Source organism: Eschscholzia californica, unplaced genomic scaffold (assembly GCF_041429995.1).
Source record: "Eschscholzia californica isolate CP2 unplaced genomic scaffold, dmEscCali1.0.p SCAF_2, whole genome shotgun sequence".
Classification (NCBI taxonomy): domain Eukaryota; kingdom Viridiplantae; phylum Streptophyta; class Magnoliopsida; order Ranunculales; family Papaveraceae; genus Eschscholzia; species Eschscholzia californica.
In genome coordinates, this window is record NW_028238309.1 from 66,689,049 (window position 1) to 66,707,930 (window position 18,882).

Genomic DNA, 18,882 nt, shown 5'->3' on the forward strand with positions numbered 1-18,882 from the left:
AGGGAGTTTGATTCTTTAGCACTTATAAGTGATAGCACTCAGTAAGTGTTATCACTTAATAAGTGTAACGCCGTTTGTTTTCTATCACTTATAAGTGTAATGTCGTTTGTTATTCATCACTTATAAGCGCTATGAAAATGTGAATTGTCTAGATTATCCTTGCGTATAACTATAGTCAATAAGTGTAATGTCTATATTAATCGATCAATAAGACAAAACAATAATGAATGCATAGCAAAAAAACAAAAACAATATTATATTAACCAATGACACAATTGATTTAGTGGAAACAAAATTAAAATGAATACAAACAAATTACCATCAAATAATAAACTAATTAAATAATAAATAATAAGAAAAATTTACAGACTTTACATTAAAAGTTTTTTCTCTCTCTGAAACTTTGTCTCTTTTGAATGTCTTGCACGCTGGAGAGGGGGTATCGGTATTGTTAAGATTCCCTTAATAAATAAAACTTTGGGATTTTAGGTTATTAATAGGTAGTATTTATTTAAAATGTTATAATGTCCTAAAAACTTTTTCTCGCTCTAAAAATTCACTTTGACGGGATTCCTACTACTTTTGCATCACATGGTTTTGTCTTGAATTTAGATATACAGGGTTCTAGATAGTAATAGGTATTTGCAACTTCAAACACCAATCTGTTTTAGGCCGAAAAAACTACATTTTCACCCAAATCAACTCCGTCCAGTTTAAAAAATTCAACTCCAACCTCAACCTCACTCGTCAACTGACTCAGTCTAACCGACCACCCGACCACCTAGCCTAAGGACCCGATAAGATTAATGTAGACTACATGAACATGAAGATTGTAACTTAGTTTAATAAATAGTTTTTTTTTGTTGAAATCTTTAATAAATAGTGTTAGTTATCCAAGGCCGCGGCTTTGGAGAATAAAGAATAATCTCCGAGGAATAAAGAATTTGGTCAAAATGATTTACCTCAAGAGTATCTTTACTTTGAGTCTAAAAATCGACTTCATTATAGTTTGCTCCCCACTCTTTATCTTCTTATTTTATTTTCTTTTTCTCTTTAAAATTCAATCTGAGATCTGCTTGGATTTATCTTCTTCAATTCAAAAATTGTTGAAGAAGATGACTAAGGGAAGAGTATATGATATTTTCATGTCTGGGATTTGAACTATAGGGATTTGGGTTTCTCAAAAAGTTCATGTGGAAAGATTTCAACAGATTTTAGAAGAGCTTGAGATTGAGATATAGAGAGAGAGAGAGAGAGATTTAGATGCTACAAAGGCGGCTGAAATGGCGAAATCCAAATGAAGTAGCTCTAACCAGTAATCATCACTTCCTCTCTCGAAGGGGAGATGTTACTCATTAATGGGCTAATAGTAGCTGGTTTAGCTACTAGGAACAAACCAGATAAATTGCACTAGGATCATTCATATGGTTTACCTACCGTAGGATTTCACGTTTTCGGATCATTTTTTGAGGAGTTATGCCTAGTTTAACCCTAGGCTTGATGTCTTTTGGCTTGGTCCAGTGCAACCCCAGTGGAGAAGAAGCTGGCATGTTTAGGGTTTAATGTTGTCTTTTATTCGATTGAATGCACTTATCCATGAAGCGATTAAGAAACAGAGATGAGATTACAAGACAAGGAGATGAAGCTTTACCCGAGGGGAGGGGGAGAGAAAGAGAGAAGGGAGAGAGAAAAAAATGGTAGTGATGGTAGCAATGGTGGTCAGAATAGAGGTGGCAACGGTGGTCGGAATAGTGGTGACCGACATGGTGGTGGTGGGAAGTTGTGGTGGTGAAGATGATAAAGAAGATGAAGATTAGGAGTCAATTTTTGATCAAGTGAGTTTTTTGACTAAAATAAAATATTCCCTCGAGAATGTACAAAAAAATAATGGATTCCCTAGAGAATTTATTCCCTTATTCTTCAAAGCCGCCGCCTTATCCAAACATATACCATATATACATGTATTACCCTAATTTAATCAATACAGAGAAACTTATTTTAATCTCATCCTCTTCTCTATCTCTCGGCTACCTCTCTCTTTTTCTCTCCATTTCTCTACTCTCCCTCTCTCTCGGGTAGCATTTATCCAAGTAAGCTTTCTTGCTTCACAATATGTAACCCAGATCCGAGAACACAGATGATTCTTCTGAGTCTTTGACGAAGAACACTCCGTTAATACGTGTTTCCAATTTTCAATTTGAGAGTTACACGAAAGACATAGTTTACTAAGAAGAGGAACATAATGTGAAACTAAACAACAAAATGGCACTATTCATACCTAGTTTCTAAAAGAAAAACTTAAATTTAGCAGTAACTTCTAAATTCCATAGTTCTTTAGTAAGTTTTAGGGCGCTGCTAATAGCACACGACTTTTGTACTATAAGCATGCGACTTATTAGTTTGACTATAGTTAATAAATGTTGACCCAAAGACTTTATAAGTGTTTTTATCCATATTTTTCTTCCCAAAACACATAAAATAATCAACAAGATGTCTTTCTCTTTCCAACCGATTTTCAACAAGAGAAAAATATCTCTTTGAAGTACATACACATTCTCTTAACCATTATTTAGTGTTTGAATGTGTCACCCATAAGGATGGATTGTTTTTTTTTTGAATCGTCATAAGGATGGATTGTTACTTGTATAAAAATGGAGTATTTATAAATTTTTAGAAAGGATTATTTCTCAAATAGCCTCCAGCTTTATGACCAGCTAGCTTCCTGCGTAACATCTTACTTTATCGAAAATACTCATACGGTCTCCTTTTTTAGTTACCGTTATATGTCTGTTACCTAGTCATCACCTCCATCTCATCACCTCTCTCTGCCACCTCATCGTCTTCATCGATGAAGGTCACTTGCCGGCTGGCAACCTTCAAGCATTAAAAAACAGGAGAGAGAAGAAGAATGAGAAAACAGGGGGAGAAGAAAGAGGAAGAACAAGAAGAAGAAGAAAGAGAAAAAAAAAGTTTCTTTTTTATGTTTGAAGGTCGTCGTCCGGAAAATTTGTCGGTCGACGACCTTTGTCGGTGAAGACGATGAGGTGACGAGAAAATGAAGTGGCAAAGAGAGGTGATGAGATGGAGGAGAGAGGTGATGAGATGGAGGAGAGAGGTGATGACTAGTTAACGGAATATAACGATAACTGAAAAAATGTCATTTGGTATTCTCGATAAAGTATGGGGTTACGCAGGAAGCGGGTCATAAGTTGGAGGTTATTTGAGAAATAGCTTTTTTGAAAATTGTCCCCCGGATATAGACCTGCTTATAGCACAGAACTCGAGTGCTTTTAGTACCCTATATTTTATCATTAAATTCATAGGTTTGAAAGGCAGTAACATCTATTATACAAAACAGATCCTTGTGACTAGGACACAATTAATACAAATAATATGACTAGGACAAAACAAAATCTGAGTAGGACATAATTTGATTGCCACGTAGACATTTTAAAAAGACAACCCTTTCTCTTTTAATCTTAGTCGTTCAAATGGATGTATGATTACTCATCTTTTAATCATGACCGCATATTGTCGAACCAAAACCCTTGGCCTCTTCGTCATCCTTCACGGTTCTTTCCTCTCCCATGAGTCATTCATGTTTTGGACTTCTCCCAATTCAGTTTCTTTTTTCTGTTGAGAACTCTCCCTATTCAATTGGATTAAGTGATTATCTCTACACAGTTCCTATTCCCCTCTTTCTCTCTCCAATTTCGCTTTTCTTCTTCCTTCACCGCGTATTGTCATCACACGACGGTAGGGTCTACTATCTCTTCTTTCTTGGTAAGAATTTTTCATAGGGTTTAGTTGTCCAATGTCATTGTTCATGTAGATCATATTTCTTTTTAAAATGTCTTGTAACTCTTTACTTTGTTTTAGGGCTTAAGTCTAGGGTTTCATTTTATAATCATTTCTTCTATCGTTTAATCCCATGCTTCAAAGGCCCTGAAAAATGAGGAAGATTGATTCCCCAAATCATCTCAGATCCATTTATCTTCCTCTCAAAATCGATTCAGCTCCTTCTGCATCCTCCATTTAAGACTTTCCTTAAGCAAAATCGTTTTCTTCTCCTCCATTGGGTACTTCCTTAAGCAAATCACACGTTAATTTGTCACGTCTAATGATTCGGGTATTTAAATATGTGATACAGGTAAAATCCTTTGCTTCGACCAAGTTAATGAAGGTTTCTTGCTCATAAATAATGATTATTTACAACATTTAACCACTTATTAAACGACATTTATCTCAAAAGCAGTTCTATCAATCCTTTCTGAGAGGCAATGTGTAGTAGCATTTAATTAAAAAAATCAAAATATTTGTTATTCAAATAGTTTGATGAGGTATCTAATAAAGTTTTTAGTTGGTACTGTAGTAGCATGTAATAGATGAAAAAAATGCATGGAGATTATGAGCTAATTGTGAAGAATATGCTGGTACAATTTTATTTCTTCAAAGTATACTAAGTTCATGTTTCATATCACTTTTCCTTTGGAGATCATGATGTTGAGTGACTGAAATTTCAATATATTGAAACCCAAGGTAAATTGAGAAACAACGAGCAAGAGTTAAAAACTAGACAGTGGACAATTTTCCTATCTTCATGGTGTAGTTAACTGATGTTAAAGAATTATACCATGCTAGAATGACATTGATCTTTTTTCCTGTTTGCATTTGTCTATGTCGTATCATTATTCATTGATGTTTTGAGTATGATTTGGTGATTCTAAGTTAGCAGTCTATTGTAGTATAGATTTACTCGAGTTCATATTACTAAGCAATAAACATTGGCCAGACTTAAAGGTCGTTTTTTTAATCTACATTAGGAAACTATCTCATCATGAATATCCTTCACTTCGATTGTCAACCAAATCTGTTCTTATTTTAAAAAAAAATAATCAGTTTCTGATGAATTGTCTTCGATTAACGAATCTTCATGAAGGTCAATGAATTTGATTGAAGTAGTTGTTTAGATAATTCAGGTACGTTGTTATTTGTATGATGTTTGATTTTATTCGGTTGTTTTTCTTGGAATTGAAGTACTGATCAGTATTCTTTCATAAGATTAGGTTTGGGTTGGATTGTTAGAATTGGGGTTTAGCAAATTCACATTAATGTCATTTTGTTTCTTATCAAGTTCAATCTTATAAGTCACCTATACTCAGTTCCATTTCTGGAAAATCATAGTATATTTCTCTTGCTTTTCTTCTGTATTTTGATGCAGTGAGGTGGTGAGATTCACTGTGATTTCACAGAAGCGAGATAGATAGAACAAGAAGATGTTGCTTCTTGATCAGGTAATTATTTTGGACTAATGTCACTTCGGAAATAGCCAAAAATTTATAAAAAAAGAAAATTAGAAGCATTAGATGCATGGGTGTCAAAAAAAACTACTGGTTGGAAATCGAACTTTTGTGAGCTGTATAAATAGATAGAAATCGGAAGGGGTTCTGCAAGTTAAACATAAAAATACTGGTTAGAAATCGAACTTTGTTAAATAAATAGATAAATGGGGCGGGGTTTTGCAAGTTAAACATGGTTGTTGCTTGGATTTGGATGGAAGCACATCTATAAACCTAATTTTGTCTAAATATTTTGAGATTTTCGGTACTTTCGATGATTGTCACTTGGAATCCCTATCAGGATGTCAAATGTAAATACTTTTATCTTACTTTCAAATTTTTGGCAAAAATCTAATAATTTCTGGTTGATTAGTTAGAATTTTACTTTTGTTGACAACTAATCTTGTAATTGGTGGATATAATTTCAGTGGTATGTTATTTTGATTTGTAAGCTGAAAAATTTTGCTGTTTTCACGAGCAGATGAAAGATTAGCTCTATGAATACTTTAAGCCCATTACGAGCGTGTATATGCGCACATGACCTCTGCTTGTTATTAAATACTTTGGTTTCTAATTTCTTTTCCAGGTTTATCGATATTTCTTGTAGCTTATAATGTTTTGTTAACATATGAAGATTAAAAAAATGATAACTAGAGAATTTGAAGCGATTTTGGTTCTTTGGATACGTGTTTGTTGGTAGTTGAAGATTTAGATATGTGAAATTGCTAAACAGTGAGTTAATTTTACTGATTTCATTATCGACATTGTGTGTTTATTTTTTCATATTCACTGGTATAAGTTTTTAAATTACACTATGAAGTTTGGATACCTGCTTCAAAAGATAAATATGCAATTGAGTGATTTTTATGCAGCTAATTAGTGTTGTTACTAAACTGGCACCACAAATTTCCACTATAGAGATTATTAGTTATCTAAGGAGAAAGATATGATGGAATGACAATGACAGTGTCGTTTGGACAGATCTCCTGGTTCTTCATGTGCTACAAAAGATAAATATGCAATTGAGTGATTTTTATGCAGCTAATTAGTGTTGTTACTAAACTGGCACCACAAATTTCCACTATAGAGATTATTAGTTATCTAAGGAGAAAGATATGATGGAATGACAATGACAGTGTCGTTTGGACAGATCTCCTGGTTCTTCATGTGCTACAACTTCATTTTTTTTACTTCATATAGAAATTTGTATATCCTTAGCTCTTCTATATCTTTTACTAACAATTTCAACTTATTGGTGTACAATAACAAACTTGGCCAAGGCATCATGATGTAGTCTGACATAATATTTCTATATCACGTATACCATGTTTGATTTAAAATAACAATATTTTGAAGCACAACTGCTTTGAATGGTGAACACCGTTATATTTTCTATACTCTAAAGTATATTTGCTCACTGTTAGTCACGAAGCAAAATGAAAAGAGTAGTTGCTTGATATTTTTATGTAGGACGTTATGTAGAAGAACCATCAAGACATTGAGATCATGACTATTGGTTTCAAGTTTCAAGTTTTTATGCAAGTAAATTTTGTGGTTACCTCCAACTTATTTTCTCTCATTTATGGATTAGGTGAATCCCTTCGTTTTTGCAACAGATTATTTTATGGTAACTGACAACCAATTTTGAAGTAGCTTTTTATCCGAAAAAGAAAAGTGATAGCGCTGCCTCTTATATTTAACTTATGAAGCCTAACTAATATTTTGTGGTCATGACTATTGGTTTCAAGTTTTTATGCAAGTAATATTTTGTGGTTACCTCCAACTTATTTTCTCTCACTTATGGATTAGGTGAATCCCTTCGCTTTTGTAAAAGATTATTTTATGGTAACTGACAACCAATTTTGAAGTAGCTTTTCATCCGTAAAAGAAAAGTGATAGCGCTGCCTCTTATATTTAGCTTATGAAGCCCAAGATTAATAAACTTTCTATTCATGTCTATAGGTAACCATGTCTTACAATAAATTTCTCCAAATATGGTGAAGTAGGCATGAATCATGATTATTATATATTTTTATATGTTTTGCTTTACTAACTCCATATGTGTATTCGTCGTCCTTTGCAGTTCTTAAGTGACCTTACGTTAAAACGTTGCTCTGACTCCATCTATAATTACTTCTCCTGTTGTCCTGCAATGCCACATTCTATTTTTTCTTTGTTTTCAGCTGAAGAAAGAACTGCAAAATTTTTGTTCTTCTTCATGGTTGTCTTCGTTACTTAACGATCCATACAAAACTACATAGAGAAGAGTACTTTCATCCTCAACTATGAGCGAGAGAATTAGAAATCTAGAGAAACAATTGAAGGAAAACGGGGAAAAAAGGAAGGTCCTTCTTAGCTTGAAATCAAGCATCTAACCTCATCTCAATTATATTTCTAAAGTGTTTATGAAGTCCTATTACCTATATAATAAAAACTATGTGTACTCCATATATTTTGTAAACTAAGAGAGAGAGAGATCAAGAGACAACTTAACATAGAGGGTCTACATGATCATGAACTACAATCTTGAATATGTAGTAGTGAAATATTATTTCTGTATATTATAGTTGGATTTGTCTTAATTATGTCAGTCTTGTGCAGGTTCAGGTTTTTCTTGACCGAGCAACTGATTTTTTGTATTTATAATCAATCAATATCTTTCAAGAACAGTGAAACATCAATTGTTATGTTTATGGTCTTCTTCTCTTGCTCTGCTTGGCTCTTCATTGTTGATTGGTATGTTCTTGGGTTTCTTTTCTTTCACTCTCATGCACTCTATCTGAATGTTACACTGATAAATGATTCATTTCAATCCATGATCTGCCATATTGTCTCTTTTAATATTGATTTCTGCATATTCTTGATGTCTCTTATGCTACTTAGAAATCTTATTAAGCAGAATTCAGTTAAAGGTTTTTCTCCTGCATTTTAAATTTTAATTTTTGTAAAATTGGATTTTCTTCTTCAGAAAAGTTTCCTAATTAATTCCTTCTGGCCACCAAAAGTACTTATAGTAGAAGATAAGTTGACAATTAGTAGTAAGTTTAATTTTGAATAGTTTTATTTGTATTGTTTGCAATCTTGTTGATTTGTTTTTTACCTTTATTTCCTCTTTTATTAGACCAATTTTCTTTTTCAGGGTCTGTGAAGAAGGATTATCGAAGGTGAATTAGATTTGACATTGGGTAAGTGACAAGTTTAACTCAGACAGCGACAACAACACCCAAATGCCTCGAGTAAAAAACATCTTTTTGATGTAATTGGAGCTTATACTGCTTTTGGATGGCAGGTGAAACATGATGAATTTGGAGAATATTGAATGCTTAAAGGTTAAATCCCGAGATTTACACTCTAAATCCGGTTTTCGATTTTAATTAGGCTATGTGTTATGACCAGACTATTGTGCCTAACTTCAGGTTTGATTCATCGACAATATATACACTTTTTGTAATTCAATACATGTCGAATTTTTTGGATAATTGTAGTGTTCGATACGGGATTGTGCCATTTATATTAGTAAAGATGGACCTAAATCTTATAATTAACAATTGTGGCTCGGTTTTTTCAGTTTCTGAGCGAGGCTGAGAAGCTCAAGAAGTGGCTGGAAGAGAAGGAAGCCGAACAGAAAAGGTAAGTGGTTCTTCTCATAAAATGATCAAATATATTAACTGGGTTTTCTTTCATGTAAATTGGTGAACAATTCCTGCCCACTTTCGAATTATTAAGTTATATGAGAAAATCTTTAATCACCGATTAGAGCTTGGAGATTTAATCGTTTCATGCTTGAATTTGCTAAAAATCAAGTTTCGATATGTTTTGACATGACTTCTCCATTTAGTACTCCAACATTCTCATATGACGATTTTTACGAATGTTTGATTTAAAGAACAGGGTATTGTTGACGATTCTCTTCAAATATTAAAAACTTGTACATGACATTCACTTCTATCGACAATTTAAACTTGAATTTATATAGATTAGAAGAGTGAACAAAACCTCTAAACTAAAGCCGAAAGTTGAGAAATCTCCTGAGTCCTAAGAACGAAACTGAAAACAAAGAAGAAAAGGCAAAGACTGGAAAAACAGCTTCTGCGGAGACTTCTTCACAAGATGAACCTTCTGTAGAGAATGATAGAACTTCGTCTACAGAGGAGAATGTCGATCCAAAAACTGAGCTTAAAGATGAGTTATAATTGGAAAAAGTCGAGGTAATATTAGGAACTAATTTTATCTTTTTACACATCGATCTTGAGTTCCATTATATCTAGAACAAATTGATAGTTGTTTCAAGCTCCCCTCCACATTACCAATTTTTGTTAGGATATAGGTGTTTAAATAAGCTCCATTTTTCTTTGTCAAGGAAGAAGCGCTATTCAAATATCATCGATGAGTTCAATCTTCAAGATCTTGGTGAATCGGAAGTCTATTTCCTTTTTTTTGAGAGTTTTTGTTATGGTATTTGCTTACTTAAAGAGTTTTTGTTGATTAGTAGATGCCAATTTTTTTTTTATAATTATTTAGCGTTACCATTGATTTATTGAAATATTATTTGATTATATGAAGAAATAAACATGAGTAAAGAATGAGTCTCCTTAGATGATCAAGAGGTCACTCAAGTTTGGCCTTACCATTGGACACATCAACTTTGGAAAGTCGACCACCACTGGTCACTTGATTTACAAGTTGGGAAGCATTGGCAATTGCATTGTCGAAAGGTTCCAGAATGAGTCTCCTTAGATGATCAAGAGGTCACTCAAGTACAACTTGGTTCTTGACAATCTCAAGGTTGAGCGTGAGCGTGGTTTACCATCGACATCACTTTGTGGAAGTTTAGGACCACCAAGTACTAATCTACGGTCGTTGATGCACTCGGACGTCGTAACTTTATCAAGAACATGATAGCTGGTACCTCTTTAGTGGAGTGTACTGCCCTTATCTTTGACTCCACCACTTGAGGTTTTGAGGCTGGTAGTAAGAATGGACAGACCCGTACACACGCTCATTTTTGCTATCCCCTTGGCGTCAAGAAGATGATCTGTTGTAACAAGGTGACATTTATTTTGTGAGCTCATCATATTTTTTGTTAGTTTAAACCGTGGTTAAGTAATCTTCGGGCATTGTTTTGTCAAACACATGCTATGATGCACCGATGAGTCATAAGTTAATTTTTAGGTTTATTTGTGTATGTTTAGAAGTTAAAAATATTTAAGTACAATAAGCTAGCTACATCAGTTTCGTATAGTCTAAAGGTCCATACATCTTCATTATTATTTGGTAGCATTGTGTAAGAATATTTCTGGTCAGATATGTTTGTCCTCGGAACGAAGAAATCGGTTTACTTTCTTTTGTGTACTTTTTTTCCAAATTCTATCCGAATTCAGTAAATCCTAACGTTATGTTTTCTTTGTTTCTCTTTTAGGTCGGTGATATATCTCTAGCTGATTATGTCATGGTCAATGCATCAAAGCATGCTACCTATGTCCCCCATACAGGTTATGAGACTCGCTTATGATGCACGACATGTGCAACAGAAGGAAGCCAATGGTTTTACGAGTCGCCAAGCATGCAATGGATATCAGTCATCTTCTACTGAAACAAGAAACTAAATTATTTACATTTATTGGTTTGTTCCACACATTCGTAGATTCTATCAGTGGGCTATGGGAAGACACTACAAGAGCTGGTTCCACTGGTGCATGTGGTAAGATGTCTAGCTGGTGATATCTCTCTTTTGAGAAGAATATGAACCAGGCAATATATTCCTCACAAGTCACAACTGCACCTAGAGAAAGCGCTTTTACAAACTTCAAAACCATTGTTGAATGCCTTGCTAATTAGATTATTATAGTAGCGAGAGGTTCTTTAAACAGGTTAATGTTTAGTGACCTCAGAGTGCAAGGTGTTTGTCAACATTGAAGAAGGTAGATGCTTTCTCTATCTTGTTGTCTTAATGTTTAATGCCAAGGTTCTGGAAGTGTTTCAGAAATTAGTTTTTCATCCACAAGAACGTATGTTAGAATTGTTCTTTCCCTTGTGCATGAGACAAGATTCTTTAATATCATTGTATATATCTCTCTTTAGTAACACAATTAGTAATTAGTATACAGTTATTTACATTTAACTGTTCAGCTGCGTCCATAACTTAAGATAAATCTTATAATCCTAGAACGCTACATGTGGGGAGAATACTGATCTGAAAAGTTGAAACTACAGGGAGGAAATACAAAATGTGGGAAAGTATAGAAAATTTAGCCAACCGACTATCATATCTACTGTTCAGTTGCGTAAAGGGCATTCCCCCGCCCACCGGGCGGGGGTTATACCTAGTATTTATAATTTTATGTCCTTAACTAAAAAAAATATTTATAATTTTATGTAGAGTATAAGATTGAACGGTAAAATGGCCTTTTTGAGTGTTTGACTAAGGTCAAACTCGAACAGTTGTAGGCGTCCCCCACTCAAACTGACAAGTCGGAGGCCCGAGGCATGGATTTGGATTGGGCCAGTCCGAGAGGGGGCAGATTGTGCAACCTAAAACTTCTCGGACAAGCCCAGTCTTAGATTTGCCTTTATGTTTCGGACTGGTCAGTCCGGAATCTTATGTAAGGTCGTGGGATGGGCCAGCTCGAAAAGTTGAAAATCGTTCGAGTAGATTCTTCGTCTAAAGCTATGGTTTTCACGGATTCAAGCAGGAACGGAACTATGTGGAGACCAGGCTGGGCAGTTGCCCCGCCTGATCTTCACACATATAACCTAATGTACCATTACTTACTGTAGTTTAGTGTTAGCTCTAATGGTTTTCAAACAGGAATCCCAAATTAAGTGACCAATTGTTAAAAAAAATCTTGTTTTGCTAGGATAATATTGTTTTGTTTGGGTAGACTCTTGGCTAAGTAATATTTTCTACTTCAAGTGTCATCGAATAGTTATAACACGACGACCTTTTTATAAAATTATGTGACTTCTTTTTTTTTTTTGCATTGGAATTATGTGACTTCTTTGTTCATATTTTAGTACTCAATTGGCTAATTCAGTGTTTTATTTTTTTTGTTGAACTGGATAATTCAGTGTTACGTTAATCTGTAAATTTAAGTCAAAAAATTACTTCTATTGTTTTATTTAGATTGTTAAGATAAATGTAGAAATATGATATGAAAGGATGTTCTTAAAAAGTTATTTTGTGTTGTATCGTGTAAGGTCATACGTATTATATGTAGAAGTTTACTTTATAGAGACTTTAGGCTTGCCCTCTCTAGTATTAAATCCTGGTTCCGCCCCTGGATTCAAGGTATGTTTCTCGCCGTTTTCCATAGATTCAAAAGTTGAAAATCATCTGAAATGGTTAGGGTTTTTCGTTTCAAGCTACGGATTTCATCTTTTCTCATGGATTCAAAAGATAAAAAAATCAGAAATGGTTAGGGTTCAAGAATTGAAGCTATGGTTTTCATCTACCTTTCTAGAGTTAGGGTTCTCCTTTTCATGGATTATCACTACTCATGCTCAACTGTATGTCATTACTACGAGAACCCAAACTGATTCCTCTTCGAATCGATGAACCCAAACTGATTCCTCTTCGAATCGATGAACTGACTAAGGAATTGTAGAAAAATGAAGCTTTATTGGTTGAATACGAAGTAATTCCAGTAGAGATTAAGGTTGTATGTGGGTTATGAAAATTCAGTAATATATTTGATCAATCGCCATTGAAATCTGTAGTTTCAGAGAAAGAAGAATGAATGAAGACGATAAGAAGGAAAATAGGGTGCTCCGAAGGCGCCTCTTGGGTTGTATTGGATCCGCCTACTGACAAGAGGCGCCTACATCAATTTTGGAAGACGCTTATAGATGCATTTTTTTTGTTTGAGAAATCGGCTACGTTAGTCGTTTCAAGACATTGATACATTATGAAGATGTGATGAGCACCATACCCGCCTAATTTACTATAATGAAAGAGGCCTAAAGCCCGACAACATGAAAGAGCCTAAAGCCCGAAAAATTTATTATATTATTTACTTTATCTATTGCCTAAATTACATGAGATAATTCTTGATGGCAAACGGCTTCCACCGAAATTCGATCTCACGATCTCATGCGCTTAAGAAGGGGTGTCCAACCGCTGCACAAAAGAGTGGTGGACTATAGATGCATCTTTTAAACTAATCTTGACGACTATCTAAGAAATGGTCAAGAGTATAAAAATTGTGTATTATACTAGTTGTGTTTTAGACTCACATAAAAATTAGGCATCATCAAGAGTAATGTTCAAAGAAGGTTGGCGACCAGGCAGGGACACGGACAGAGTGGGGTGCGAGGGGCAAGAAATTTTTTTTTTTTTTTTTTTTTTGTTGAATGGAGGGGCAAGAAATTTAGTAAGTAGTAGTTTGTGCAGTAGTTAAAGAACAAAGGAGGAATCAAACATCAAATTATTGGCAGACTAGATGGTCTTTGTCTTCCACTAACATGCAAACAAATCAGGGATCAAGTCCCGAGTCCCTTCCTGGTTTAGCTTCTTTTCCCTCCAACAACACTTTCTCTCCTCATAAAATAGGGCCCCACATAACAGAATAGGAATGTACAACTTATCAAGGACGAAGAAGAAGAAAATGACACAATGGGGGCATGACAATTACCTATTTCCAATTGTGTGAGTGTGCACTGCTTGAATTCTATTTGTAAATCTTTTCCAAATCATTATGGGTTAGCCACTTGAGAAGTTGAGATTAAAAAGGTAGGCTATGAAAAAAAAAATATATATATATATATATATATAGTTGGCCAAACTAATGAGCCCTAAACACGTTTGCTTAGTATGCCCCTTTTTTTTATTTTGGAGAAGACACTATCTAGTTGCGAAGGGTTAAATAAGTCTAAGAAAGTGACTAAGTCTCTTATATAATATACTAATTTCCTATTATATTGGAGTTAGTTGGTTTGTTTCCATGTATATAGGAACTAACTAATTTTTCATCTATAGAAACTTGGAGTTTTTCCCTTATCAAATTATACAAATTATTGAGTTTGCTCATCTCTCTCTCTCTCTCTCTGAGTACTAAAGCAATTCATTTCACTAGTAGAAAGATTCAACTATGGATCCAAGGTGATTAACAAGCAAACCTCAGTTACCTCCTTTCCTTCTTTCTTTTTTAATTTTACTTTTGATTAGTCTATTGTTTTGTTGATGCTTAAATAGTGGGAAAAGAACAATAAGAATGGGGGACGGTGGTGAAACGACATTTTTCTCAATAAGAATGAGGGACGATGGTGATATAACTATTTTCATACCGTTGTGGCGGCACCTGACGCCGTATATATTTATGACTTGGGTGGTGGGTATGTGTGGTGGGTTGATCATTGGGTATGTGGCTGTTATAGATGGTGGTCTTGCTTCATTTCCTAAGGTCGTTATGTATAGATCCGGCGAAATAAAAGAAATGAACCACTTTGTCAATTGGGCTATGCCCTTAATTACTATGTACTCAATACTTTTAATCTTTTGTTCAACCTCCAAAAGAATTGACTTATTCAAAACCATGGTATGTGTTGAGAGCATTTACTTCGGTTGCTTTCTTGATTGGCACTCGGCCAAGCCTAAAATGAGTAGGCGCATCTATGATTTTGCTTTACATATGGGACTATGTCTGGTTTATCTAGCTTTTCGTTCCACATTTGAATTGCCAAGGTATATGTGTGAGATGGCTCCTAGTAGTTGTCATGATTTTCTCATACTCAGCTTCGAGTTGATGATAGCAATGGGAATCTTTCTTGGACATCTTGTTAACTATGCTACTTGCTCAGGTTGGAGTTTCCTTTTAGCCGTCATCCCTGCTTATATCATGTCAATGGGATATTTTCTACTCCCTCATACCCCCATCTACATGATAGAAAAAGGTGAATCAGGAAAAGCTAGAGACATAATCTCGTTAATTCATGGGACGGAGAATATTCACGAAGTTGACAATAAATACTTTGATTTGGTACGGTCGCATGCTATTGAGAAAGAATCAACGATGCACTCACGACATCTTATGATGGATTTACTGGTTGCACTTCTCCAACAACTAACTGGAGCCAATGTTATATTGTTTTATGGTCCTTCAGCCTTCCAGGCAATTGGGTTTGATATCAATGCCTCTTTAATGGCTGGTGTTCTTGTGGGAGGAGTAAATGTTACTGTCACTTTTGTTTCTATTCTCTTTGGAGATAGACGACCGACTAAGTTCAAGCTTAAAACTGGAACAATTTTGATGTTCGGTTGTCAGGTTTATAACTTTACACATTTTTTTATTTTATGACTATTTGAGATAACTAATAGATGATAAAATTTTATTTTCAGATAATCATTGGAATCTTAGCTCTAATCTCAGCCAAAGAGTACGCCAACTCTATAATACTAGTTACGTGCATCTATATTTCATGCTACGCGTGGTCGTGGGGTTCAGTTTGGTTAGTACCTAATGAGATACTCCGAATGCTTAAAATACCTTTGGCAATCCAGTGGAGTCAAAATGCGTCAGCTAATTTGATAGCAAACACAATGATGACTTTCGTGTTCTCGTTCATGATCAACCATCTCAAATTCAGAATTTATTGTGTAATTTTTTCATTTGTCTGGTTGATTATGTTTGTTGTCTTGTTTTTGCCTGAAACCGATGGTTTATCCGTTGAAGAAACGTCCAAAGTGTGGAAGCAACACTGGTTCTGGAGAATGTTTTTTACCAATGATGGCAATGGTGATGGTTTTGGTGGCGGTGGTGGTGAAGAAGGTGTTGATGGCAATTGTGATAGTCATGTTATATTTGAACCGTAACCAACCTTGTACTAGTTTAAAGTAAATGGCAAAATTGTACTAGTTTACTTTTTTCTATAGTTCTAGATCTCAGTTTGGTTATGACTTTTCTTGTTGTTGGGTCATAATCGAAATAAAATTGTTATTTTTGTTATATTATTCGTAATCATGGACCACGGACTGTGTACATTAGTAGCATTAGAAGTCCTTTAGGCTTTTAGAAGAAGAGAATATATATCTCATAAAAAAAGTATCTTTAATTTAATTTATAAAATTTACTTCTCAAGGATTGCTTTCTATGTAACCTGGACCATATACAGGCCCGGCCCTAATTTTTTTTTTTCCAACAGAAAAAGATTGGACTTAGAGGCCACTCATTATGATTGGCCACTTATTTTATTTATTTTTTTGCATTAGTAGTATCTCTCTCATTCCACATTAGAAATAGGGCTTTAAATTCCTTTCTACATTTATTTATTAATGAATTATTTGGGATATCTAGTGAATCCACGGTGAAGTGAGATAGGAGGACAAGGTAGTGAGGTTTTGGGGATCTAGGATGATCAATTTATCAAGAAATAGTGCTCACCTGCAAAAAAAAAGTTTGATCTAGTTTTTTTTTTTTTGTTGAAAGTTGATCTAGTTAATTAGGGTTAATAGATTATGGTATCACAAGTTATTCTTTAAAATTGGACTTATAGAACACCATTAATTTATGTAAATCAATAATTAGCAAATGGGTCAAGGGTAGGGTTGGGAAAACGGTCCAGGAATCCGGGACCCGGCTCGTTCCGCCCGGATCGTTTGGACCCGCAGACTGAAGCGTACCCGAGTCGGGCTTACCCGGCCCGTTGAACTCGGTCGGAACTCGGTTAGACCCTCAATTCCGAGTCCCGGCCCGTTGGACCCGCCCGCTACCCGAGGCTACCCTACCTGCTACCTAACATAGGATCTGCGTGCACTTGTATAGATCCAACGGCTGAGATAGGGCGCCTCTTCAAATTATATCTCAGACGTTGGATCTTAGAGCAAGTCTAAGGGGAGGGGGCTGAGGCCCTTAATTCAAATTAAGGGTCCAGCTCCCCCGATCTGTCCCCTTGGACTAACAGCGGGTTGGGGTTGAGCCCCAACCGGCATGTTCAGCCGGCCCCAACGGCTATATGTTGGATTACAGCCCCAATGATCTAACGGCTAATTTTTTACAAAAATCTAACAAAAACTCACACATTATTTGTTTTTAAAATTAAACAAAACCCACACATTTTTTAAAATTCATCGTATCAGTTCCCGAATAATTTTTCAACCTTAGATAAAAAATATTATTTCGAAAATAGTTAGAACAAGTGTTTCGTACATACACAAGTTCTTCGCACACTTACAAAAAATCCACACACGCGTTTCCCACATGCACGTATTAAGGGCCCGGGACCACTCACTCTTGGAGTTGATTTTGAGGGGCTGAGGCCCTTAAATTTGAATGAAAAAGTGAATTTAAGGGCCCGGGACAGCTCACCCTTGGACTTGCTCTTAATCAAACGCCCCTTTCAATCTTATAAATAAGGTTCTGTTCTAATCTCTCACGCCTCTCTCTCTTTTCCAGTTTTCCCCCTCTCACTCTCTCTAACTCAAACAGAAAGTTAGAAACCTTAACTTACCTAACCTTAAATCCCTAATCACCTACTACTACTTACTACTTCATCTCATCAATCTATTAATCAGATCTCTTGGTGATTACTCTCTATTATCCATCAGACATTCAAATCATCACTCCATCAGTAAAGCTACAATAATGGTTGGTAAAGAAGTGAGATGATGTTCGGTTCTTTGGTATACGCCGATGATCTACAGATCAAATGACGCGGTTAAGCCTTTGAACTCATCTCACACGTTGGTTAAAAGTATTTCTATGATTTTATTTTAAGATGATACTATGTTATTTTTTTTATTTTTTTTATTTTTTTTAACGATGTTCAAATCAAAACCAATTTCATCACAAATATAGATCAAACCATTTTCATCACAACCGCGTTTCATATAGAAAAAAATACACCTGTGACCTGACCCCCTCTCTCTCTACTGCAGAAGAAGAAGGATTATAGGGAGAAGAAAGAACGTTACAGATCAATGCCCTAGCAGTAGCTAGAATGACGACTAAAAATTTGGGAAATTTTGTTTGGGTTAGTATTGGATTTGTGTTTTAGGGTGTATTTGCTTGCGGGGTATCTGTTGAATTGGTTCAATTGGTTGATCGACTCCATTTCTTGTGAAATTGATCAAGTACTTGTTTCAATTTGGGGAAGTTTGAACCTGGGCTTAGTGCTTGATCATGAAACATGCAAACAGGGTTTAAGAGGATGGATAAATGTTCTTGATTTGTTTTATATTTTATTTTTGAGTTTTTCTTTGTGTAAATATCTCTCTTGATTGATTAATCTTGGTTAGTAATTTTTTAATTTTGGTTAGTAATGTTGTAATTTTAGTCAGTAATATTCAGATTATCTTGGTTAGTAATGTTTTAATTTTGGTTAGTAATGAGGGGATAATGGCTAAAAAAGCAATTAAAAAAAATTATAAGTTAAATGGATGGTTGGTATCATATCTTTTTCTCAAAATAACCCGTCCGGCCCGAATCCGATGGAACCCGCTCAGATGGGCTCGGACGGGCTACGGGCCCTGAATAGGTCAATTAATGATATTGTTCTTGTTTTAGCACCTCAAACCCAAATCAACAAATAAAAGGTCTTGTTAAAGACTCTG

At 35.1% G+C, this 18,882-nt stretch overlaps 1 protein-coding gene across 1 annotated transcript; it reads left to right on the forward strand.

Annotated features, from left to right (window-relative positions):
* The first annotated feature begins 14,340 nt into the window (after nucleotides 1–14,340).
* On the forward strand, nucleotides 14,341–16,279 carry LOC147560539 (sugar transport protein MST8-like). The gene is made up of 3 exons (XM_086658046.1): nucleotides 14,341–14,436; nucleotides 14,530–15,598; nucleotides 15,673–16,279. The coding sequence occupies exons 1-3, from the start codon at nucleotides 14,426–14,428 to the stop codon at nucleotides 16,144–16,146; spliced, it is 1,554 nt and encodes a 517-aa protein (XP_086514172.1). The 5' UTR covers nucleotides 14,341–14,425; the 3' UTR covers nucleotides 16,147–16,279.
* The last annotated feature ends 2,603 nt before the right edge of the window (nucleotides 16,280–18,882 follow it).

Excerpts from the sequence above, each read along its gene's own strand:
- LOC147560539 (XM_086658046.1), top strand. Across the intron at positions 15,599-15,672 it reads TTTTGATGTTCGGTTGTCAG|ATAATCATTGGAATCTTAGC; the intron begins GTTTATAACTTT and ends TTTTATTTTCAG.